Raw genomic sequence first — 26121 nt, forward strand, 5'->3', positions numbered from 1 at the left:
TACTGCAAGTACTTTAAGTTGTACATGTCAATCCCGAAATTTCTGTGAATTCCATTAATGTTCATATATATTTATCCTCAACCAACAGAATATTCCAGAGTTAAGATACTTTTATCTCATCATATAAAAATAAATAAATAGTTCTGGCCCAAGAATCGAGCCTTGTGGTACATCATGTGGCATGTCTGAGTTCAATGGCTGATTTTTTTTTTCACAACTATCGTGCCCAAACCTTGCATTCAATAAATATTTAACAAACTCCTGCCTGGGATTACAAATAATTCTCAAGTTACATACTTAAGCTTCACATCTATGCATACTGTTTTTATGGTAATGGAACTTTCGGCTCCTTGAGATCTGAATCTTTTGGATCTGTTCATTTCAAAGAGCCGTTCAAAAGACTGGCATTCAAAAGACTTACTATTTATTTATATGACAGAAGCCAGTGTGAGAACTCTATCTACAAACTAATCACGTAGAGAAATGACCGAGGCTAAGATTTGTTTAAAATGGTTCAAGCTGAGAGTGGGGGTGTGTTTAGCCTCTGAAATTAGACAACATCTAAATAAAACGTTGCACTATAATAATAACAATTTTAAAAAATAACTGTTATTATGATGTGAAATATGTTTTTTTGTGCACAAACCTTTCACTTGTGCTGTGTACTCGGCTTCTGAGCTGATTCTTGTGCTGGTTCAGCATTAATCAGTATAAAAATGTATAAAAATTAGAAAGGAAAGGATTTGGTTATCAAAAAAAAAAGATATTTAGTTAACCATTAACATTAAAGATCCATTAAAAAAATCCGACTGGTTCATGAAATCACTAAATAAAATACATGGTGGGGGCTATAGTGAATTTTTGAATATGTAGCCTAATCGAATAAGATTAACAGAAGTAGGCTACAGTGAAGCACAAAGTTCTATAGGAAACAGAATATATGGACCAGTAACTTATCGCTTGTATTTCATTGTTAGGAATAAGTCCAAGCTCCCAGATTTGAACGTCTGATGTAAAATATCTGCTTTTTGACAACATCCACAAATATTTCCTTCCTGCTGGTTCCTTTCCTTCATCCCGCACCCTGGAGCCTTTTGTGAGAGACATCAATATCGCTGACAGATGGTTGAAGTGCTAAAAAGAGAGTTAAAAAATACCAACACAGCACCACACGGTGTATAGTAACAAAATGTATAGTTAGTGTGGCCTCATTTAGTTTAATTTAAAGCTATTTCCATTTCCATTTCTGTCCAAGCTAAATTACTTTTTGATTCTTGGACATTTTTCTCTTTGCTACACTACACACCAGCTCTGCCTCCAACTCCGCAGTCTCGCTAGCTGCCGCCACATTACTGCTAACGACTGACAATTAATGTGGAAGAGAAGCCATGATGCTCCACGACATGTTGCTGCGTTAATAAGGCCCTCGGATTTCAAATGCGGCGTCATGCACGGCCATGTTTTCAATGGCTATTTGTCAGTAGCGCCTTCAAAAAAAAAAAAAAAAAAAAAAAATGAGAAAGTTGACTTGTTGTCGTGAATATGGTGGGTTTATATGGGCGCCTGATGAATAGCTGGTGTCAGGTGTTACCATGGGGATGATTACTTGAAAGCAGCCAAGGCAGTGTAAGCATTTGGGATTTCTAGCCAAGGCATCATAAGCTTGGCAGGCCATTTATTTTGAATATACAGGTAGTTTAATATTGGCGATAAGCATCTCTCTGTGTGAGACAAAGGTTTCAGGGCCATTTAATAATTATAATGCAGCGCAGCACATATCGCCGTCAACATCACCACTGTTGACCTCTTTAACAGGACCAGACAGAGCTTGACACTTGTTCCATCCCAATGCATGGAAGCACTTTAGCCTTGTCACTCTTCATCAACAGCAACAAACTGTAAAGATGTTTACAAGGACCTGTTCTGTTAGTAAATCTAACAGTGCACCTCAAACCAATAATAACAACTAAGAGCAGGTCAACGTTCAAAGTATCACTGCAGGTGGAAGCTAGCATTTTAGCTCCAACCTGGTGTGTAACATCTCTGTTTTTATTAGCTCAATGTCTCCTTGCATTCAAATAAAGACTAAACGAGACTACATAATTAACATTTATTTAATTTATACTGAGATAAAGTGTAACCTGCGATCAGGAAACAACCTCCTGGTTATAGGGCTGTTGCTCTTCCCAAGTCACTGTTTCTCAAACTACCATTTCAAGTAAATGTGACTTTTAGAATTTAGAAAAAGTATAAATCCTCAATCCTAAATCAATTCTATAGTATGTTTATGTTTGGTCATTTTGGCTTGATGTGTTTTTTTGCATGGTTGAACAACCTAAAATAACCTCCTTTAGATCCTTGCATTGTTGAGTTTTACAGTATGTTGAGGGGCGTCCCAGGAGCCAGCTGGCAGGTCAGGCTTCTCTTACTCTTCGGGTTGTAGCGAACACGCCCCAATAGGCCACAAAAAAAGAACAGAACAAAACAAGCTCTCAAAAAGTTGGGCTGTCAGTGTGGCTGTGTACGATTCGCCTCATGCTCCACAGAACCTCTGGCGATTTAAAAAGAGATAAGCTTGGATCCTACAGTCCCTTTTGGTCACTCCTCTTTTCTTTCTCTTCGCCAATTTGGGACATCTGCTTTGAGGAGGTGCTTTCACCCATACCCCCACTAGGTTTGCTCAAAAGCCTAAAGTCTCTTCCTGCTCCTGGTGGGGATTTGCGATTCAGACTGGGCTGAGGGACCTAAAACCCTCTATCTCATCTGCAAACATACAAATGCATAATCTGTCCTTTTCGAGCGGGCCCCATTCATATGCATGCTAATGATCTGAGCTGGCCCCTCTTTTCAGATCAGCTTTGAAACTTACCCAGACAGAGATAGGCAAGGGCATGTGGGCCTTAAGACAGATCCATTTTACAGTGAAGAATAAACAGTGTCACAGTGTTGCCTTATTTGTCTCAACATATAGCAAAGCTGCACACACATGCCTTTATCCTCCTTTTAGAATTAAGATTAGCATCTAGCAATCATCAAACACAGAAACGAGTTGCCTTGAAATTAATTTATGACATCATCTTGTTACACATGAATATTTAATTTTAATTTAACATTATATTTATTTAAAGGGACACGGTGTAACTTTTCTGATGGAGAGTCTGTGAACCGGCTTGTCTCCGTGGAAATGTTATTGCTGTTCCACACTGTAGATTTTACAGTCACTGTACCTGGATTTTACTGTCTTAAAAACATGAAACACAGAAAAACAGTTATTTCTCACTTACCTTGTGCATTATGAGCATTCTAATCATTCATCATGATGAGTTTATAATCGCTATTCACAACTTTTAGTTGAAAAGCAAACAATAACTTGCATGCTAATGTGCACTTCCTGATTATTGTACAATAAAAAGCTTTATAATTAGAGGCAGACAGCACATATTAGAACCTAGCCTGTTGGTCGTTTTCTGTTCCACACAGTTCATCCACTGACCTTACATGCTCCTCTCTTCTGTCTGGTTGAGGGCAGTGGTTGTAGCCCAGGGAGCATTTTGGCAGGAGCTGAGGTGCAAACAGCTACTTTCTCATTCACAAGAACCTGCGCTGCAGACCCAACAGACGACTGACACCCGCTAATCAATGGCCGTGGGATTGAGAGGCCATTTGATGGATTGTGTAGTGGACTGATTCAGCCTCTGTGTGTGTGAGAAGAGGAAGTCTGAGGGCCCAAAGTGCAGTGTCATGCTAATCAGGAGCCCAACACAGAGCAGCACAGACACAAGGCCTGGTCCACCCATACAGACCACTGTTCTCCAGAGAGCGCCAGGGTACTTTACATACAGAGTATTTAAATCTAAATTAATTGGTTTCTAATGATGCAAAAACTGTGCTTTTTGTGGTTGAGATGTTGAATGGGCAGCGTTAATGGCATCTGAATAATGGATTCCTTAATGAGCCTGCAATTATGTGGTTACAAAAATACATATAGCTTATTACAGTGATTCACATTTGAAAAGAAATATGCCATTAAAGATAATAAAAAACAATACTAGTGAAGGACAGAAGTGCGCTTCTAAAAGTTCATAGTAGATGACTTTGATTAGGAGCAGTGGAAGTAGCTCCACTGGGACTCACTTGACTGTTTTAATAATAAGTAATATACGTACTGCAGTAATAAATGTTTCATGCTGCATGGGCCCCCCAAAGAGATCCGAGCTTTAACCCTCTGAAGTACCGTATGTAGCGGTTGCACCACATGACATCAGAACAGAAACTTATGCTCCAGAGATTGATAAAAAGCCAAAAGAGAATAAAGTTTCAAAAGAAAAGTTAATGACCCGATAGCTTCTCCTCTCAAAGTGGTTCCAAATCGAGAACCTAAGCTAGCAACTTAGCACTAGCTGAAGCAAAGAACATTTTGGAGTTAATAAAAAGTCATAAGCTTCTTAAGTGAATATATGTAATGAGGTAGTATTAAAATAATGACTGCAAAAGCCAAAAGTCAGTTTTTGAGTCATAAATATTTAGTAGCTTACCTCACATACTGGTTTTAGCTCTCACACTGTCACTATCTCGTATGTACTGGTAACTCCGTTCACACTCTGCTACAGTATGCCAGAATATTCAATTAAGTAAAATTCGTTTAACACAAAATTACCACTGAAAAGACTTTGATTTGTGCTTGTGCTTGCAAACCAGAGATGCAGAAATTCCTCCACCCTGACTGTTAGCAGCCTGATATTTTTGTGAGTGTATACTCACAGTTTTGGCTTAGCGCTGCATGCGCTGCAACATAAAGAGGCTAGTTTTCATTGATGAGGCGTTGCAGGCAGCGCGAGCAGCACCAGCAGCAAATCACTACTCTGTTAAAGGGCCCTGATGCGTAACAAAGTTTTCTGCAAAGCCTCCTGCTCCAAATCTGCCGCCACACACCCCTGCACAGCCCTGCACACGGCTGTAATTGGAAGCATTATACTTGCTTTGGACAGGACAGCAAATGAGCACTTTGAGTTTGGAGAAAAACTGACTCATGGCTTCAGAGCAGCTACACAAGTACAAGCTGCTAAATCAGACAAATCACCACATATCCAGCAGATCTTAAGGCTCTCAGCGTGTGGTATAATAAGCCATTTTCACACACACAATGCCACACGGCTCTTCTCCAGACTTCATCCTTGTATGAATGTATGCACCAAGTTTGTCCTCTCCGGACAATATACATATGTTTAACCGGGATGTGCCTCAGGTGTGCTAATCAGGTCAACGGGCGTGTCCAATTCATGTCAATGGAGAATTCTGGAAATGTTTTGCCACTAAAATTTGATATAAAGTAGGTTCATGTGTGTGGATTGTTCAATGTTCATATGACCAACAAATCAACAATGCACTGATTCTCTGGAGGCTTTAAAGCGGTTCTGTCCTGTAGAACTTATTTGCTGTGGTGAATATGCCCAACAGGCTGCTAGTCCGGCTTGTGTGAATGAAATTGCCTGGTGTGTGTTGTGTGAAAATGGCTATAATATAAAACAATTTTTCGGCCAGCTTTGGCTGCAGTTCATATGATTATGTACTGCTCTGTATTGGGCAGGCCCTGTAATCTCAGAGTAGCCGTTGAGAACTCTGCTGGCATCTGCGCTCGACCGGTCAGGGGTGGTCCAGTGTCACATCATCCTCTGTCTCCCTTCACCACATGTTTGTAAAAAACTATAATCACTAATAATAATAATCTATAACAAATGCTGCAGCTAATTTCTCGCCATTGAAGGTGCACTATGTAACTTTTCTGGTGGAGGGTCCATCAACTGCTTGTCTCCATGGAAAGTCCTTTTCCTAGAATGCTCAACAGTATAAGACCTTAAACATATCTATCTTGCATTTATTGAATTATAGTGTTTTTATTATGATGTGGCATCAGCATTAAAGGAGCAGCTCTGCCACAACGTTGTTTCACACTGTGGTAAAGCCAAATTCAAGATAATCTGCGTCTGATTTTTTTTGCATTTATGTTCTATGTATTTTTCTGTGCCTTCAGATTATCAGGACCTGCCTCTGCTCACCTCCAGCCTCACTCTAGCCACCTCCTCTTTTGCTAGCCAGTCATTTCTTGCTTGTAATAACACTTTAAAGCATTTATTCCTCTCTGGAAATGGTAAATGACAGACCAATGGAAATTAGAAAGTGGAGGACCCTTCACCAGAAAAGTTACATATTGCATCTTTAATGATCTGTAGTATGATAATGAGATCTCTTCCTTTAGATTAGCTGTCATTTTGCATTATGCTCACTAAAAACATTACAGCTGACGTGGAGAGCCAGTGGGGCAGCTTTGATGTAAACTCTCCAAATGTTTAATGATACACGAGCGTAAGATATGACTTTTGACATTGCATCAGATTTCAGTGAAAAATAACAGATTTGCTTTAAATCAAAAAATATATCCAAACATTTCATGAAGTCAGCTAGCCATCCTCTCATACAAGTCAAGAATGTTTACTCTTCACTGGACAAATGTAGGCAAAAATAGCTGCTAAAACAAGGCACCAACTCATTCGCTTATGCCATAAAAGGAGCCCCAGCTGAATTGCACAAAACAAGTGAATTAGAGGAGCTGTGGTCATCATCCAAATGAACAGCTCCACTCTCTCCTGTTTCAATGAAACAACTGTTACCTGGAGCTTAACTGTAAACACAATAACTCCCATAGTTTTGTTGCTTCTTCTGCTCGTGGGAGAGCGAGCCAAAGATAGATTTAGATCAGGCAAACACAGAAGTGTTCCAAAAACAAAGCTTTTTAGTTCATAGGATCGGTTCCCAGTGACTTTAATGGCTTTCAAACAGCTCTGTAATTATCATTCTAGTCTTTTTTCACAGAAAAAAAAAGAAATTATATTTTGTGTTGTTAAAATCGGTATACATATTGTCATTATTTAAGGAGGAAACACCAGAACGTGCCATATTAATTTTATGACAGATCTTATTTAATAAGATTTGGCTCTTCCAATACACCACAAAGATCTGAGCTGTTCTGTTCATCACTAACACACCAGAAGGTCTGGACAGTGTAACTACCCCACGGGGTACGACCCTGACTTTGGTGCAGCAAGGCCAGGGTATTTGAATGTTGGCGTAACATAAAAAAATAAAAAAATAAAAAAATAAATAAATAAAAAAATAAATATATATATATATATATATATATATATATATATATATATATATATATAAATATATATATATATATATATATATATAATCCACTTTCTTCTTTTGTATTTTGAAGCTCTTGGTCTTTAGAATTTGAGCGAGAACATATTATTGTCTATACATTTCTACCCAAGAGGTGACAGTCGTGCTGCTGTTAACCATTTCTGTTGTGACACATACATTTGAGGGTTATGTTGTGAAACCACACAATGTGCCCACATGCAGTGCACATTCAAACATGTCTCTCCACTCGGTGTATTGGAGTGTATCTTTGGACGGGGAGCAGTGGAGGAGATTAGGAAACATGCAGAGGATCTGACAGCACCAGTCGTCCCGTCGGTGCATGATGGCGCGGCTGTCGGAGCAACCAGTCAGAAACAGTTAAGTGTGAGGGCTCCTGGTGCACAGAGGCAGTCTCACTCATGTGTGCTGGATTGGAGAGGGTTGTCCAAGCTGACGGATTAAAGGCACAACACTGACATTTGGTGTGAGGCCAGATTAACGTCGCCTCCTTGAAGCCTCTCCAACTGCGGCCCCAGAAATCCCCCTGAATAGTCGTGTGGTCCTGCTAATTGGCACACTGTACGGGCCCGAGCTTTGATAAATCTTAAAACATAATGAGTCTGTCCAAAGCGGCTGCTGTGATATTCCGACTGAGGAGGTAAAGCGCACCCTCTCCTCTTTCTTTTTATCCCGGCGGCCGGAAGAGACCAGACCTGGAGCGGCAGCCTGACTGAACCCACCAAGAACTCAAAGAGAATACCAGAGATCGCTTTAATAATTTATTTGCATATGATTATCGTAAAAATACTCAAACAGAAATCCTTATTTTTGTTGTGTTTTTTTAATTTTTGTACAATCTATTACACTTTTCATTGCACAGGAAAAGTCTGCTTCGCTAACAGACGTACATTTCTTCTCTCAGTTTTGACACTTACTGTAGTTTTCGATATAATGTCCATAGAGTGTAACTGTCCTATACAATCAACAGGCAGAGAAACAGGTCATGAGGCCACGGTCAGGTCAGATAGTCGAATATGCTGAGCAGATTGGTTCTAATAGACTTATATACAGGCAGTATTTTAAGTATTTTAAGAACTGCGCTGGACAGCAATCGTGCCAAAGGAATACATCATGTTAGGAGAAATAAACTGTAGCATGATTTGTTGTAATACACTGATGTTTTGTAGGTCAGGTCATTATTAAGGTCGCTAAGCTTTCATATAGTGACCTTTTTAATACCCCCTAATCTGCAACACATTTGCCAACTTTAAATATATACAACATGGCACTTGCATGAGCCCCTATTAATCCCATTTTTTTTTTATTCTGACCAAGTGGAAAAGTCACTGTCCGTCTGAATATTGGTGGGAAAAAGCATCTTATAATAAAAAAAAAAATCCAGTACTTCCAGTAAAAAACACAAAACACCTCCTTGCAAACATTGATAATAACTTAGCATACAAAACAATGCGTATATATGAGTGAAATAAGATTAAAAAATTGGAGATTGAAAGCAATCGCTGAAGTATTAATATATTTGCTTGTTTTTCATGAAGACTTGTCCACTTTGGCATGCACACGATGTGTCCTGCACAGTGTCAGTAGCATCTCTCAGACAGAGACAGTGTGAAGACTTGGATGCTTTGTACATTTATTACATCTATCTCCCGGCACAGGTGGAAGACAGCATTTTAGAGGAAGCGGGTCGAAGATAAAGAAATCACTGAAGAAAAAAACATTGGTTGGGTAAAAAATTGATTGGATTAAAAGTCTAAAGTCCTTTATATTGAGTAAACAAATGCTTTGTCTTGGCACGGTTGTAAATACTGAATCGTACTGTGTGCAAGTTCGTCCGTGGTCAGTCGAAAAGGAAGACCGACGCCCAACCAGCAGAAACTCATGCAGACATGCAAACACAACCTGAGAGGGGCGAAAGGAAGTTTGGCTTTTATGTTGATCGTCACAAATCCACAAGTGTCAAGTAATGAACACACACATTTCAATGGATAGTTCCTTTTATCACAGAAAGACTCGTCCATCAGTCCTGTCTCTTTGTAGCTTAAGTCTCCTCTTCGTTTTCTTCTCATATTTTACATCAGGCTTCTCGTGTTAGAGTTTCTAGGTAGTTTCTCTTCTCCGGGGAATCCTCTAGTGTTGTTTATTTTGCAGCTCACACTCTGATGGGCAGAGTTTGGCTCATCTGTTGCCGAACTATTTCCTGGCTGCTGTCCGGACTCTTCCTGTTGTGTCCTGGCAGCGTCCCTCCAAGTCGCAACAGGTCCCTGTCAACATAAGATACTCAAATAAGCACAGAGATAACAACTCAAACACACTACTAATATCTATATTTAATTGGGAAAATGTCATAACTACATCCCTCAACTAAAAGTGAAGGGTCCCCCAAAGATGCTTGGTCATATCTGCTCATCAGGCTTTATTAAAGCTGGACTGTGGTTGTCATCCATCTTGGAGAACACTCTCAGTGCCCTTTGTTCAGAGGCTCCGTCCTCGTTTTTAAGGCCCTTATAGCTGAAGATACTCTACAGATAGTGTGCATCTCATATCCTCTCTCTCCCCTGTTATCTGTCCAAACATCAGCGAGCAGCCAATAGCAGGTGTAGAGCGGGCGCTGCCTTCTCGCCTCAGAATCTTCCGCAAACACGAACGCTCCCTAAATCATGCTCTGACAAGGAGATGGTCCTCCCTCTCAGCTCTGTGCATCTGCAGCTGATGCATACAGATGAGACCATAAATTAATCATTGGCATGTCATGTGGCCACACCGACATGCAGCAGAACATGCACACCAACATCCTAACACACACACTTGTGCATGTGTGTGTGTGCACAGAGCCCGCCCTCCATGCATTATAAAGCTCATTAGCAAACCTAATTAAACACATTCCTCTCTTTTAGCTGCTCCTCAGTCTCCCTTATTACTCTCACTCCATCAACTCCTGCTTTTCCACATCAGCAGCACTGACTGCTGTCTGTCCTATCACCTACATCCACCATTCGGCACACTGCACGAATTAAACTGGGGTCAGCCATCACATTTCCACACAATTAGCTTCAGTGAGCCCACAGCCTGGCACTGGCACTGCCCCCGGGGCTCCAAAAGAACTGTGAGCCACAGCAGCACACGCCCATGAGCAGGAGAGCTTCTATCTCTGTCCAAATAAAGATCTCCCAACCACCAATATACCACAGTAACGTGTTAACACAGAAACTGATACTAGCAGGGATAAAATTCATATTCAGTGATATTCAGTGAAAGGTACTACCCCCTGCTTTGTAATGTAATAATAATGCTTGACCTTTATTTCTTCTGCATGCAGTGTGTTACAAAGATATTTGTTAAAAAAAAAAAAAAAAAAAACAAACAGAATGATAACAACTCTGCCAACTCTGCCAAAGCATTTTATTAAATAAGAATGAAATGTTTTATTTTCTCCATGTAGATACATTTTTGGATGAGAACCATGTGGATACAACTCCCCAGGAAAATGACAGATAAGTGTTTCTCTACCAAGGCGCAACAAGAGTGACATAGGGGGTTTAGTGGGTGGAGCATGTTCCTCAGTCATAGTTCAAATCTGGAACAGAACCTGATGTATTCCCTCATTCATCCAGAAGACGCCCATGGTAGAAAAGACCTTTAGACAACAGAATGGCCCAAAAACAGTCATGAGTAAACAAAGCTGGTTTCAGGTATAACTCCTCTCTTAGGCCAGTAATAATCTAGCCCCCCTTAGGGCAGTATGAATTTAAGCTCCTCAGCCAAATACTTTCATGCTGACAATGACATCGGGATGATAGCTGAAAGGTGTAAATTTAAAAAAACAAAACAAAAACAAACATTGTTCAGGGGACTATCTTTTAAAACCTTTGTGATCAAGCACTAGCTTCACAACACAAATGTAAATGTAGCCTGCATCTGTTTAACACAGAAATAGAGAGGTGCACACCACAGGTGAGACACAAGTTTTCTGTGAATGAGACTGTTCTACATTTCCAGAGCAGAGTGAGTGAATGAGAGGGCTTGTCTGCTGGCCAAAGCGCTCAGCTCAATGAGCGATGCTTCTGCATCCACACAGAACAAACCAAACTCAAGCAGTCGGCTCTTTTTAGGCAACATAATTTTTTACCATGACATGTTATTCCAAGTGCCCAGAGGCTGAGCCCCACTCATCTCCATCCCTCATGCTCCACAGACATCACTATAACATAGAGCAATTTCACACCAGGTCGTTTCTGTTTGCACTACTGCTACAACTAAACAATAAAAGCATTTGGACTTATATGTACATGCATAATACTTTCAGCCCAACAACTACAGACTGACATATTCTAGATCATTTCTGGTGCTAAAAAATGCAATATTATAATCATTTAACTCAGGTTATAATTGTGTATAATTTTCCAATGTCATACGATTATAATGCCTCAGACATCCAGAATTACAAATACAGTGTAATTTAGCTTTCACACTTAAAACTATTAAATACTGTTTGTACTAAAAAATGAATATTTTACTCACTCACCCTGAGTAGGTGCTGGTCACCACCTTGAGGCTGGCTGCGTTGCGGAGCAGCTTGTCTAACGTGTTGACGATGCGTGAGAACTTAGGCCTTAAGTTCCTCTCCTTCATCCAACACTCTAACATGAGCTGGTGCAGCACCATGGGACAGTCCATGGGTGGGGGGAGCCGGTAGTCTTGCTCCACGGCCGTCATCACCTGAAAGGTACGCATGTCACCATGAGTGTTGTAAATTTTTTCAGAAATTTAAAAAGTCGATGTTGTAAATTTATGTATAATTTGACAGTAAACACCACTTTGGTGTATTGTTGTCCTGCCTTTATTCAACTCTGCTGTCAAGTACTCCAAAAATCTTTTGTGCATATTTATAGGAATATGCAAACATTTTTTTCTAAGTGTTTCAAAACTGTCAATCTGAAAGTGAGCATGATAAAAGACAATGGGAGTTGCGGACAAAAGCATGTGCCATTGATTTAGTGAAGCATGGCGGCTGTACTGTGGGTTTAGCTCCCCACAACAATGGTACACTACTGCTTCTCACTACACTCTTCCTCCTGCTGCTTGTCCTTTGATTTCTGTGGTACTTGTTTTCAGTGCACACCTCTGTTTATATCTGGTATTTGTTGACTCTGTTGCTTATTGAGCGATGCCTGAGCCGCAAAGGCTATTGGGAACACAGGGCCTCCACACTGAAGCTTTCATTACTGCATGTGGGTTTTGTTATGAAAGTTATACATACGTTTCTGGCATTTTTCATTTTGTGCCTGCTTTTCACTTTATTGCTGTGAGCGTTACAACTGTCTTTTGAAAGCAACAATAAAAGCCAGATATTCCCCAGAGAATCGCAGTGCTTCAGAGCTGTTCTGGGAGAGGGGATTTTCCTCTTTTCCACGTCCTGGCTGAATGCTGTAGGTACAATGTCTGTGCACTGTAGATAGCCTACAGGTAACAGCAGCCATAAAACAGCCGCAGAGAGTGTGTGAGAAAAGCAGAGGGGCTTAGCAGTATGGATTTGTGGAGGGCACTCTAAAACTATAACACAGGATCACAGCTGCACCGGCATCTGCTGTGCGAAGATAAACACTACAACCAGCTGAACAACTTCAATGTGAAATGTCTCAACTGCCTAAAGACTCTCAAAAGGCCCTAAACCTGGAGACAAAAAAAACCCCCATTAAATCTCCTAAAAGGATGGGTCTGTCCGGGGAACTTACATCTTGGTTGCTCATATCCCAATATGGCCGCTCCCCATAGGACACCACCTCCCACATGACGATGCCATAGCTCCACACATCACTGGCGGAGGTAAATTTCCTGAACGCAATAGCCTCTGGAGCTGTCCACCGAATGGGGATCTTTCCTCCCTACAGAAATGTACAAACAGAGATAGAAAGGTTTGAGCAAGAAAATAACACACAAGATGCAGATTTCACAGGCGGATGTCTCGTGTGCAAATATTGGCACACATGAGCAGTCACACATATGTAGAACGAGTGAAGGGGAGCGTGTTAACAAGCTCAATTAAACACAGAGCTTACAAACCGCCAGGGGAAGTGAAAGTATTAATAACACTAACAGCTAAGATTCACTGTGGCTTTATCGCACTGATTAAGTCGCTTTACTGATCTATGACTCAACTCTAAACATAATGAACTTCATAAGCGAATATATACAATGGAGGTTTATGACAGAAAAACGCCTGGGGGGCTTAGATCCAGGGCACAGCGGGCCACATTCAAAACATCTTTATTCATTAATATCAGAACTAAAGCCTGGGCTGAAACAGAGTAGACAAAGCCTTCATCACACTGTCACACATTGCCATGACACATGTGTCCTGTATCACATTTGAAAAAAGCTGAGAACTATACAGCTGCCCTGAGGGTGCGATCACACCCCTCCCCCCAACAACTAGTGTACTGTACTGTAGGTCTATAGATTTTTCAAATTGAGTTTTAACTTAAGCGGTGTTTTAATCAGTAACTAAACTTAAGTTGAATAAATAATACCTTGACTAACTCTAACACACTAACAAATGAAAAAGCATTTTATGTGTACTGAATATAAGCATGTGATGTCCTCACCAGGGAGCTTGTGTAGGTGGGGTCTGCAGATGTGTCATCCAGGAAACGGGACAGGCCAAAGTCGGACACCTTGCACACCAGGTTACTGTTGACCAGGATGTTGCGTGCTGCCAGGTCTCTGTGCACGTAGTTCATGTCTGACAGGTATTTCATCCCCGCAGCGATGCCACGCAGCATGCCCACCAGCTGCGTCATGGTGAAGCGCCCGTCGTTCAACTGTACCAACAGAACAGTTAGAGCTGTTAATGTGTGTGAAGGCTGCAGACACAGACAGTGCTGAAAACTAGAGGGATGCAACTATTATCCAGTTGTATCCAGTCTGAGGCAGATAAAAGGGAGACAGGCTATCAGTCAGAGAGCAACATAAACATGACATCTGTCATAATGCTTCATGACCGCTGCACACTCTCTCTGGCAGCTGACCTTTTCACGGATGCTTTCCAATTAGCTGATTAATTAGACACTTCACAGTGGCACTAAAACCATTACGACTCTATCCCAGCCCCGACACAAACACTGATCCATGGCAGCTCCAGCAGGTCGTTTCTTATTCTGAGCGACAAACTCACTGCAGATTGGCACTGCCACATGGTTGTTAACACAAATTCTTTCAGGCAAAAAGCTTTGTTTGCATTTTTGCGTTGTGAACATTAAAGCAAACTTGGCCCGTCAAATGAATTAGAGTGGCGTGTAGCTCAGAGCTTATTTCCCCATCTGAACCTCCTGGATCTGCAATATTTGGCCTTTTATGTCAACATTCGGGAAGCATGAAACAAATGTGAGATTAGGCCGTTCAGGATTTAATTTACAATTCTTCACAACAGACAGGCATGCTTTTGTTAGCGCCGTAGACAGACTAGCAAATCAGCACTGACTTACGAGCCTTTATGAAATATGAGACGTGGGAATGAAGCAAATCAATTGTTTGTCAATACACAATTAACAAGCAAAATGTGAGACTGTCTCTGCACCTTCTTTACCCATGACCTGAATATTTAACAGCCAAATTGAAACCCAATCGAACCCTGACTCCACAATTAGAAAAATGTGGCATGACAAACCTATAAACATTGTGCAGCTTTGTTCTTGTGCACACTTGGACAGCGACCGTGGGCCAAATGAGCAGGGATGGATGGGAGTATAAACAGACATGATTCAGAGCAGCCCTTCATAGGCGCAGTGTGTGCAATAGAGTGGAGCAGTGGGGTGCTTTGTGTGCCCCTCCCCATGATGCCGTGTGGTTTGTGACCCTGTCTCTGGAGCTCTGCTGCTGGAGGAGCTTTCATGTGTCCGACACACACGGACAGGCTGTACAACAGTTAGCTGTCCTCCCCTCATTACACAGAGCTGCACTGGTCACACGCATGAACACTGTATTTCCTGTATTTCCTTAGAGCAGAGTTAGAGGAGTGACCAAGTGGACTGGGAGAGAGAAGGTGGATACAACCATATGCAGCCTTTGAAATCTATGAGCACATTGGCCAACACATTGATATAATATGTTATTATGCAAAGTTTCTACAATTGGAAAAAATAATCAATGTCAAAAGTTCTTCACAGAAGAATTTTCTGTGCATTTGTTTGTTTGGGATGTTAATTGCTTTTTCTATTGAAGGTGTTGCAGTCTGCATAGAGACACATTGTAATGTTCTTGAGGATAGAAAATGGTTGATGAATTTAATTAAATGAAGGCATACTAAAGCTGAGACTTCAATATCCATCTGCAGCATCAGCATTGATTGAATTGTAGTGGTATGAAGCAGGTCAATAACAAACTTTCTGACGCCTGGTGAAAACAGCGTGGTTTCATCAGGAGAATGAACTGCTTTTTAAAAGCTGCAGCACATCATCGATTCAGCACGAGCATTAAGTAACCGTAACCACTCTAATAGCTCCAGTAAGTAGACTTCTTCACAGCGCAGTCAGCCAGGAAAACGTATTTTATTGAATGTAAATGACATAAAATGGCCCCGTGCAGTTGGTAACGTGCAGTGTGACACCCCATTTCTCACGAGTCATTTGCTGAGCTCTGTGTGAAGGTGCAGGCCCGGGCTCACACTCTGATCACTGATGTAGGACTCCTCCATAAGTTTGGGATGTGCCACCTTTTGGAGTTTGTACATTTGTAAAGCTGTCAGCTTCAGTCAGTCACGTCGAGCAGAGACAGTATGCCTGTCTCCAGGCGTTATATTGCACATTTAATCTGTATCACTCAGTGAGCGACCGCCTCAGGCATTCTGCTCAGAGTGAAACATGCCGATAACCCAGAGGTGTCACGAGTCACTGTCTTTGAGCCTGGCCCTTTGATACCCACACACAAGTAATCGTCTGTGGCAGATGTTTGTGCAGCACACCTTTTCCCAAACTTACCCGAAGGAAGGAATCCAGAGCACCGTTCTCCATGAACTCTGTAATAATCAGGACGGGACAGCTCCGGGTCAGCACACCCTCCAGACGGATGACGTTGGGATGGTCAAACTGGCCCATGATGGATGCCTCCGCCAGGAAGTCCCTCCTCTGGCGCTCAGTGTAGCCAGCTTTCAGAGTCTTTATAGCCACTACCATCTCCCTACGCCCTGCCTGCTTCAGTCGACCTCTACACACCTCTCCAAACTCACCTGTAATGGAACAAAGAGGAGGAGTGGGGGAGGGGTGAGGGTGACCAGGATATGGATTTGAGTGAGCAAGGAGTCAGGAAAAGTGTTGGGAACACATTGATGGAATAGTGAAGTGTGGGAATGGACTTTCTGTAAGTTTTACTGTGGATTGTCAAGGAGGTGGACTAATGAAAGGCATCAAGTCAGGGGTTAAAAATGTTAGGGAGGGAAGGAGTGATCGCAATCGTTTGAGCGTGTAATCTGGGAACAGTGCGGGGAGAGAGGGGCCGAGAGAGGAGCTTGGTTGTTTTGTACTTGGGGCCTTTGTAGGGCGGTAGTGGTACAAAAAGAAGAGAAAAGAGGGGTAGGATAGTCGAGCGAGCAGGAGCAGACAGTCAATTAAGGTGGAGTTAGGACACAACATGCTGCTTGAAAATAATAAAGACACACAGGCAGGAGAAGCTATCAAGATTTCTCTTATACCTCTGGCACCAGCAGCTCACATGCATGGTCTGAATGCTAACTCAAAGAGGCTACACTAGTATGCTTTAGACCTTAAGGCTTTATACAGCACTTAAGTTAAAATAACTCTTTAATCAACCAAGGGACCAAAAAGACAATGTTCTTTACCTGCACCAATGACTTCCTCAATTTTCACACAAGAGATGTCTATTTCTTTGGCAAACTCGTGCACAGCGTCATTAGGGTCTTCATAAGTGAAGGGGTCGATGTAGACTTTAACGCCTGGAGAAACTGAGAGGGAAAAAACAAGGTGAGGATTCCTAGGTAAAACAGACAGGTTGCTAGATTCCCCTTTCAATAAATGTAATTGTGTTCAAAGCAAGATAGATTTCATCTGCGTATCAACTTAGCTCCTAGCTCTCTTCAATAAGAAATATACATAATGTAAAATGTGTTTGCTAATTAATTCAAAATGAGATAAATATGTTGTGTGAAATGTGAAATGTCCCCTGAAACATGTTGCCCAAATTTTGATTGTAATTACTGTCATTTGGAAGATTTGCTCTGTTTTATTCAAATTAGGCTGAAGAAAAGTATTTATGCATTTCCCTGTCTTGCACAGAATATTTTTCAAAAAGCCTATTACATTGAAATTGAAGTTCGCAAATGTTGTATTTTAACCATATTATTTCAGCTGACCTGTCTAGCATTCCTCTGAGCAAACACAGGCCTGTTTCCTGCCTTTATCAGATGATTCTATAATTGATTTAATCAGTCAGCTAACTGTACCGGCATGACTAAAATACCACAGTGACCATCCCCAAGTGAAACACACACTCACTGTACTGCTGCAGTTTCTCCGTGTACTCCAGCTCGGAACCGCTCCGCTGCTTCCTGTAAACAACACGTGCACTTTCAGCCACATTCAGGTGATCCTCATGCTCTATGCTAGCCTGGCCAGTCAAGACTACACACATTTCATAAACTATACAAAGACGTGTAGCCTGACAGAGTTCAGACGAGTGCGAGCGGACAGGCAGCTAAGCCATCAATGAAAATGCATGGTCTGTCCGTGTGAAAAGAAATATGGAAATTTACAAGTAAAAAAGACAAAAAAAATAACAATGACCTAACGCAGGGGAGGGAGTGGTGACCAGACTGACGTACTGACTGGCATGTATATAAGGCACGTATAGCATCAGTCTGCTAGGCTTCAAGTATGCCAGGTAATAAACCACTTAAAAAATAGTAGTAAAACAAATCTATCTTGACAACCAGGCTACAAGAGGAAAGCCTGAATTTTTCTTTTTGTTTTAACGATTAACTATAACCTCTTTGAAAGCATGTTAAAGATTTTATGGGGCTCTTTGTTCAGCAGCTAATTAGCAAAATGAAACATGTAGTTCAGGGCGGTCAATCATAAATAATAAAATGCTAAAAGCACTTACTTAAGGCAGACTATGGCGATAACCACCAACGCCACAATGACCACCAGACCCGCGGAGGCAGAACCAACGATGAGTGGCAGCTGGTCCTGGACAGACTTCTGCGGATCACCTACGCACAAATACGCAGTAAATAACAGCACTGAAGAGAAATTAGAGGAGGTCTGGGGTTCGTCGCTAATGGTTACTAATTAAGGGAGCAGTAAAAAACTATTAAGTCAAATGCTTATTAGCAGAGTCAGTGGAGAGGCAGGACTTACTATCAAGGCTGGTGCTGAAGTCCATTGGGTTGCTGTAGCGACCATAACCGGCGACTGTACGTGCCCTCACTTGGATCACGTAGGGGGTGGCCGCACGAAGACCCTCCACTTTAGCTGAGCTGTGCTGGGATGTCACTGTGTGAGACATGGCCAGTCCCTGTAAATCAACACACAGCAATCAGTCTCATTGGGGTGAGCTTAATTTGGCAAATAATTACAATTCACAAGCAATAAAACACGCACTAAATTGACCAATTACCTAATCTGAAAGTGAGGTAGCTGACATTTTGAAGAACCTTTTTTGCAGTTGCCATTTGCATGTGTTAACACAGATACTAACCTGACTTGTTACCCTTTCTTATTAAAAGTAATTCTCATTTCCTTTTGTTTTTTTCCTTCTGTGGTTTTTACTAGAGAAAATGATCTACTTCATGGTATGCAGTCTTGTGCTTGCTAAATTAGCATATAGTTTACATCAGATGCCCTTTAGGTTACCAAAAATAAAGAATGGTGGATGACATGGCAAAAAAGTAATATCACCATTTTTTTTGGTGCCAGAAATCTGCTTCTTCTGAAGTTCACACTTCTCTGTGGTTGGTTGAATTCAGCTGACACTCAGTCAGTGGCTCACAGAAACAACAAATAGGGGAAATGTTGGGGGAAAATTTCTGTGTTTGAACCAACAGCTGTATTAAATGTAGAAATACTAAGTCACATTGATCAAAATATCAGATTTTCACAGTATCATCATATCGGCCACCTCTATAATCAATGGGATGGTAATGTTGTTTGGATATTACTCTGTAATTGTCTATGCATATTTGCATGTCACCTCGTATAATGGCAGGACATATTTCACATTATGCATAGCATAATAATTATAATCTTCATAAACATTCTCGAGAGCATCATTGGCTTACGCAGAGGTCTTTTTTCTACAGTTTACTGCTACACTTGTGGGAAACACTTCTCATTTCTTACTATGAGCTCAGTGCAAATGAAATGGCCTCAAGCACATTTTAAATTCAATGCAGCATCAAATTCCTAAGTGAATTAATATTGATGCAATGCTTATTTTTCTAAAACAACACTGGATATTACTGACAGTGTACTAGCGCAGATAGCTAATTGGATTTAGCAGAGATCTAACATTTGCAAACAACTATTGATTTTTATCAAAATTCAAACTGGGACACTATTCTAATTATGTTGTTTGAAATTCTCTGGCAATGTCTAAATAAAGAATAAGATACACTTAAGAGCAGGACAAAAGAGCAACCATCTGTGAAAGACCTGTGTTGGACTGTAGTGTTTAATTGGCAGTGCTTCCACAGTAAAGCTACAGAACAGAGAGAACAAAAAATGTGCTGGCCCAAGTTTGGATAAGTGACTTGAGAATGTGCAAAATGGAAAGAAGACAGCGTCATCTAAGGTGGACTGTAACTTTTCTGGGAGAGGGTCAGCTATCTGTTTGTGTCCATGGAGATGCTTGGAATGTTCCACAGTATGGTATTAAAATTATCTATTGCTATAGAGACAAACATGCGACTCTACAAGGCCAAGTTACAGGAATAACACATCTAACTGAAAGACATATAAATCTAATACCATACTGGTACATTCCAGGCAAGGATATAACATCTCCACAGAGACGAGCAGGTCCATGAGCGGACCTCTCACCAAAAGTTCCATAGTGCACCTTTAAATATTCACAAATGTCCTTTATCACTTCAACTGTGCAGATAAAGAGACTCCGAGTCAGCACAAAAAGCTCTCTACTCATTTGCATATTTGCATTATACATTTAAATGTTGCTCTTTTAAAAGGCTGGTTTCTTCATGATTAAGTCCAAAGTCAGTGCTTACCCTCTCGTGGTATTTAATCTCATAATCGAGGATGACCCCGTTCGGCTTCTCTGGGGGCAGCCATGACAAACTGAGGGTGTCTGCCGTGGAGCGCATCAGGTGAACAGTGGGCACCGCAGAGGGAGCTGTTGGGGACACAGGGACAATCGGTTAAATAATAATCATGATTGTTCAGGAAACAACATAATCGTAAAAACTAAATTCTATTAGACAAAAGAGATGAAGCACAGTTAATAATCATGAATAATCATAAAATTTTTATGTTTCTTTTCAAAATGATCATAACACTAAAATGTGATATCGTCACATCTCGACTTCTCACAAGATCAACCCTCCCCTTTGAAGTCACAGTGAGATAATGATTATTTAAACTGCCTCCACCGTAACGCAGCATGTGTCACCTTCACCGTTCTGCTCTTTATTGATTTGTGAACGCGACGCTCACGCCTGCTGTTGTCATGGCTCTGTAAATGGCGGATTAAGCACAGGTTAAATGAGGGGAGCACCATGGAGAGGGGACTCGAGGAGTTTCGTTGATGATGATGACGCTGCAAATATGAAGTGGACTTGTCTGAAAAGGTGACATTGTCAGAGATGTAATGTAAAACGGCCGGTTGTCAGTGCTCTAAATGCTGACGCCAGTGGTAGAAAAGTATAATTTACATTTTGTGTCTAAGCGGGAGTGGGGCAGGTGAGTGTGTCTGCTTCACTGAAAATACTGTGAGATAACAAGAGTTCATTAAAGCCAGACTGACATTGACGGAATGCCGTATATCCACTAACCAGTGTGTCTCATGCCCATGTTAAGTGTTATTGATTGGACAGCTCTATGAATTAGCTCACTTTGTGGACACACGTAATGTTATTGGCAGGGGTGGAAAGTGACTACATACAAATACTCATGTTACTGTAAGTGAGTAAATCTTTTGGGTTTTGGGATTTTTTGAAATATTCTTATACTTTTAATCAAGTATTATTCTAGTCTCATAATAGTAATTAGCAACATGTGAAATCATACGAGTTGCTGAGTTCAGTTACAAGACCCACTCGTCCCAGTGCATGGCTGTCTAATTCTGTCTCTGCTCCTCTCTGTACCTACAAAAACACACATAACGACAGCTCATCACCTGCTCTGATTGCCTAGAGCACAGATAATATGCAAATTGCAGCTTAATAGGACTTAATTCAGCCTTGAACTGTTTAATTAATCAAGTTTTGTATAAAAGTCTAAAATACTACTAAAATTGTGCAAAAAACCCCAGAACAAGACAGTAACACTAGTACTTTGTGTAGTATATTTCACGCGTACGTTATACTTTTACTTAAGTACAAATTTGGCAGCACTACTTGTACATTTTTAGCCATGTTACTACTTTCACTTCAGTACAAATTCTCAGTACTCTCTCAATCACTGGTAAATGTGTTACTAACCAGCCTGGTTGGTGGTAATGTTGACAGTGGAGTAGCGCGGTGACGTAGGGTTCTTCCCGGAGACCCCGTTGACCGCTTGGACCTCAAAGCTGTATCTGGTGTGAGCCTGGAGGTTTCGGACCACCACCTTCCTCTGCCTCAGACCCAGGCGGCGAGGGGCGATGTCCACGTTGTCGTCACAGCGGGTGCATGGACTCCGGTCACGAAGGCACTTCTTACACACGACGTTATAGACCAGGTCACTCCGCCCGCCCATGTCATCAGGCTCCTCCCACTCCAGGGACAGGGAGGTCTCGTTCACACTGGAGATGACGTTTCGAGGGGCTGAGGGGATCGCTGCCGAACAAGTAGAGTATTACATTTGGACTAATTATGCAAAAGGCCTAACAGTATTTTGAATGTAAAACACAATCAAAGTTCATTTTCATACAGATTATATCAATGGCTTAGACCGTGTTCATGTTAAACAGTATTCTCTGAGGTATTCCAGGCCAATACATTTTGCTAATTTAAACACCCACCTAGTGTTGTGGAGGTGGCATGAAATAAGCCTCATTGTGCATTCTCACTAAAGAATATTAACATTATAATTAATTTAGTCTTTTATTTATCATGGTTTTAATTGATAACCATATTCAAAACATGCACTTAGTTTTATATCTATAGCATCAATTTCACACATACTGGGGTAAGTCAACTTATCCCCCTAAAAAGCTGATATTACTATGAAAAAGGATAAGTATAAGTCATTTCCCTAAAATTCTTACTAGTTGTATTGGTTGATTGTGGACTTGTCCAATATATGTCTACTAAAACTAGTATGTACATAAAACTACATATTATTTGTACTGTTGTTACTGAAAAAAATCACACAATCAGGACAAAATCTCCTCTGTCCTAAAGAGTTGGCTAAATAGTGGCTTTATTACCATTGTGGTGTAATATGGAACTTGGAATTGAGTGCCTTTTATCTTTTGTATTGGAATTGAGTTAAAAATGTTAGTACTGTGACAACACTAGCTCGTGGCATGAACATTATGATTATATAAAGGCCTTTAAGCAGCATCCTACACAGGACTGTACACAGACTGAGAGACAGACCTGATACTTATACCCTCTTGCTGAAAAACATATTTTCTGTGCAGTGGGAGAGCAGTAACAAGAAAGTTTCATTTTTACTTCATTGCATTTTCCAATTGCCCAAGACATATTACTGCAGGAACAGTGACCATAAAACAGCCAGTGTAGCTAAACAAATGATCACCTCCCAGTGTGACACAAAGTCAACACAGTAGCACAACAGCACTGATGACCACAGCAGACATAAATAACATAGGTGATCCAAATGCATCCTGATGCATGCTGGGACATCATTCACAGCCAGGCGTAGCACCTCTATGTTTCACTTCAATGGGGCATTTTGACATGTTTTAGCTTTTATCAAAAAATACTGAAGCTATACAAATTAATCCAGCGTCTTGGATTGTTATACTATTATGATAAATTACTCCAGCTCTGAGTAGTGCCCTGAATCTTTGTTGTTTTTTCCAAAGACTTATTATAAACAAATGCTTTCCATGTACAAAATGACAAATGCAACAGAGCAAAGGACACCAAAACATCCCAACAGGGAACACAGTGCAATGAATAAATAAACAGTTGCAGAAACAGGGTAAATACAAGTTGTCATGCACAGGCAGAGCACAGCTGTTCTGAGAATACAATACATTGCCCACACTCATGTCCAATACAATAATCATGAGGACTGTAATGGGAGATAGGCATTCAGAGAATCTCCTTCATCAGAGTCTGGCGCAGTGGTTCGAAAAGTTTTCACAGCAACTAACTCAGAAAACTCAAGTCTAAAAATCTAGTCTCAAGGAGTATTTTATCTCCCCCATAATGTGCAATGATTTATTGGTTTAGAAATATCTAATCCAATTATTTGAGTTTTGGACCAGCATTGAGATTAGATTTGCAAATTATGTTTTCAAATCAGGATTCAGTCCACAGTGCACATTTCAAATCACTTCAGGAGCATTTACATTTGAGAGAAGACGGAAATACAAACTGGATTTTCAGAACATGATTGTAGAAGTCTAAAGGTTGGCATTTTTTATACACACAAAGACCTTTTGATCAGGATACATCTTGGACTACATATCAAAATGAACCCACATTTAACCAGAATAGGCCTATGTGCAGAATAAAACAGCATATTGCGTAAGACTCCTGCCTGTCAATCATCAGTGGTACTTCCCCCCGTTTGAGAACCTCTGGCCTATGTGTGTCAAAGATATCTCTCAGTGGCTGAATCTCTCAGTAGATCCAGTGCCAGCCTGGAGCTGCACATTACAGGCCCTGTCCTTGCTAATTAAGCCAATACAGTTCAGAATGGGGGCTGCTTTAATTGGACACCCGCCGCACACTCATGCTGGGCCCAGGCTGCCGGACATTGACTGGCTGCAGCGCTCCCCAGCACAAAGGCCCGGCCGTGTGCCAGTGGGCTGCGACAGAACGGAGGGGGTGCAAGGGGGGCTGAGGAGGGGAGCTGCCAGGGAGCAAAGTCTGAGGTGTCCCAGGCTGACTGTCCAGTGTGTTCCTGTGAGTCTGGACCGGACAGTGGGCAGCGAGTGTGTGGTTATGTGACAAAAGCTCCCCTGGGGGTGAGTTTACACACTCAACGCCGCACATGTCACCCTCCATTGCAGGGTGCAGACAGGATCTCAACTAGGAATCTAAAACAGTCCCCGCTCAGAGATATAATATGAACATGTAAAAGCTTTGGGGATGAAAACACAACACAAGTCTGGAGCTGACCTTTGAAGACAATAAACAGACACCAAACAAACCAACACTTATGATCCAAGACCTGCAGATGGCAGCGGGCAAGGCCAAAGCACATGTTTATGTAGACTTGTGAAAAAAGGGAGAAAAAGAGGGATCTACTCAGAATGCACAAAGACTGGATACTGCCCAGTATTGTAACACTGAATGATTTTCTTAATTTGATCAGAGCAGACCTCGGATAATCCCTTTCCAAGTAAATACAGTTTGACATTTTGGTTTTACTGAAGAAAAACAGATTGAAAATGTAACTCTCAGAGGGTGCAAGTAAATATAACAGGTTTGTGTCATAAAATCAATTGTGAATAGAAATTATAATAGTTGCAATTTGATTAAAACTACAATACCACCACATTTCACAATTCACCCTCATCCACAATCAGCAAACAAGTGCCTCTTCAGTTCAGCAGTACCACAGATCTGCTTTTGGCCAGCTAAAAACAGTGACATTTTCATAACATGTAGGCTTGTCATGATAACTACTATATGCACTGTCGTTCAACACATGATAGATGGAACAATATTGTTTGGAGGTCAATATTTATCAGTACATTTTCTGTACTATGATTTTAATTATGAACTTCTATGACTCAGTATAGACACAAACTAACTACATATGTGTTGCATTCTGTTATTTATTTATTTATTGCAGTTGATATTTGTAACAATATTGTACATTTAGAATACTTTTTAAAATAATTCTGCTGGTTTGGTTTCAATATTCTCGTTTATCTTCTGTATTTCCTTCAACAGTATATCGTACAGGCCTAATTACATGTATTTAACTGCTGTTTTTATGATGACAAAAGAAGCCCACATCATGAAATATAGATGCTTGCTTAACTGATTGATATTGTACAAGTCTATCATCACATTATAGGATCTAAACACCAAAACTCCAGATCTATGCAAAAAAAAAAAACAAACATCATCCATCGTCTTCTTGTTTTTCAAATACTGACAGTTAAAGTTGTTTATAGGATGACTTACTGGTGCATGCAGACTCCGGGGGGTCACTGTCAGCACGGTAGAATCCATTTTGGCACGGACACACGCTGGAGCCCCTGGCACTGGTGCGACTGTTGGCCGGGCACAAGACGCAGGACGCCGATCCGAATTTGGATTTAAAAGTCCCCGGGATACAAGCTGCAAAAACAAAAAGGAACATCAAAACTGTCAGAGACTACCAACTCCACCATACAGCTGTGATGCAAAATGTGTTAATGACAAAAATTCAAGATGGTAAACACTTGAGCACATCTTATCTCAACATATGCATCATCCTTTTTATTCCCCCATCATGCACAGCTGACATTCATCTATTTCTAAAGAGGGAGAGGAGAGTTCAGATGACAGTGAAGTTTGGTGCTGAAGAGGGGGATAAG

At 41.0% G+C, this 26121-nt stretch overlaps 1 protein-coding gene across 2 annotated transcripts in view; it reads right to left on the reverse strand.

Moving 5' to 3' along the window:
• Nucleotides 1-8010: 8010 nt before the first annotated feature.
• The window catches only part of ephb3a (eph receptor B3a), a 33925-nt gene continuing 15814 nt past the window's right edge, over nt 8011-26121 (reverse strand). Inside the window, exons 4-15 of one of the 2 annotated variants that reach the window (XM_033982565.2) lie at nt 25727-25882; nt 21890-22225; nt 20459-20583; nt 18594-18750; nt 18337-18445; nt 17730-17782; nt 17057-17179; nt 16200-16447; nt 13830-14045; nt 12960-13109; nt 11750-11943; nt 8011-9488 (exon numbers count right to left, since the gene is read on the reverse strand). In XM_033982565.2, the coding sequence (XP_033838456.1) occupies nt 9377-9488; nt 11750-11943; nt 12960-13109; nt 13830-14045; nt 16200-16447; nt 17057-17179; nt 17730-17782; nt 18337-18445; nt 18594-18750; nt 20459-20583; nt 21890-22225; nt 25727-25882 (1979 nt within the window). In that variant the 3' untranslated portion in view covers nt 8011-9376. Of the gene's footprint in view, nt 9489-11745; nt 11944-12959; nt 13110-13829; nt 14046-16199; nt 16448-17056; nt 17180-17729; nt 17783-18336; nt 18446-18593; nt 18751-20458; nt 20584-21889; nt 22226-25726; nt 25883-26121 lie in introns of both variants that reach the window. The other variant, XM_055228683.1, reaches the window with a different exon arrangement.

The sequence above is a fragment of the Periophthalmus magnuspinnatus genome, chromosome 17 (assembly GCF_009829125.3).
Source record: "Periophthalmus magnuspinnatus isolate fPerMag1 chromosome 17, fPerMag1.2.pri, whole genome shotgun sequence".
NCBI classification, from domain to species: domain Eukaryota; kingdom Metazoa; phylum Chordata; class Actinopteri; order Gobiiformes; family Gobiidae; genus Periophthalmus; species Periophthalmus magnuspinnatus.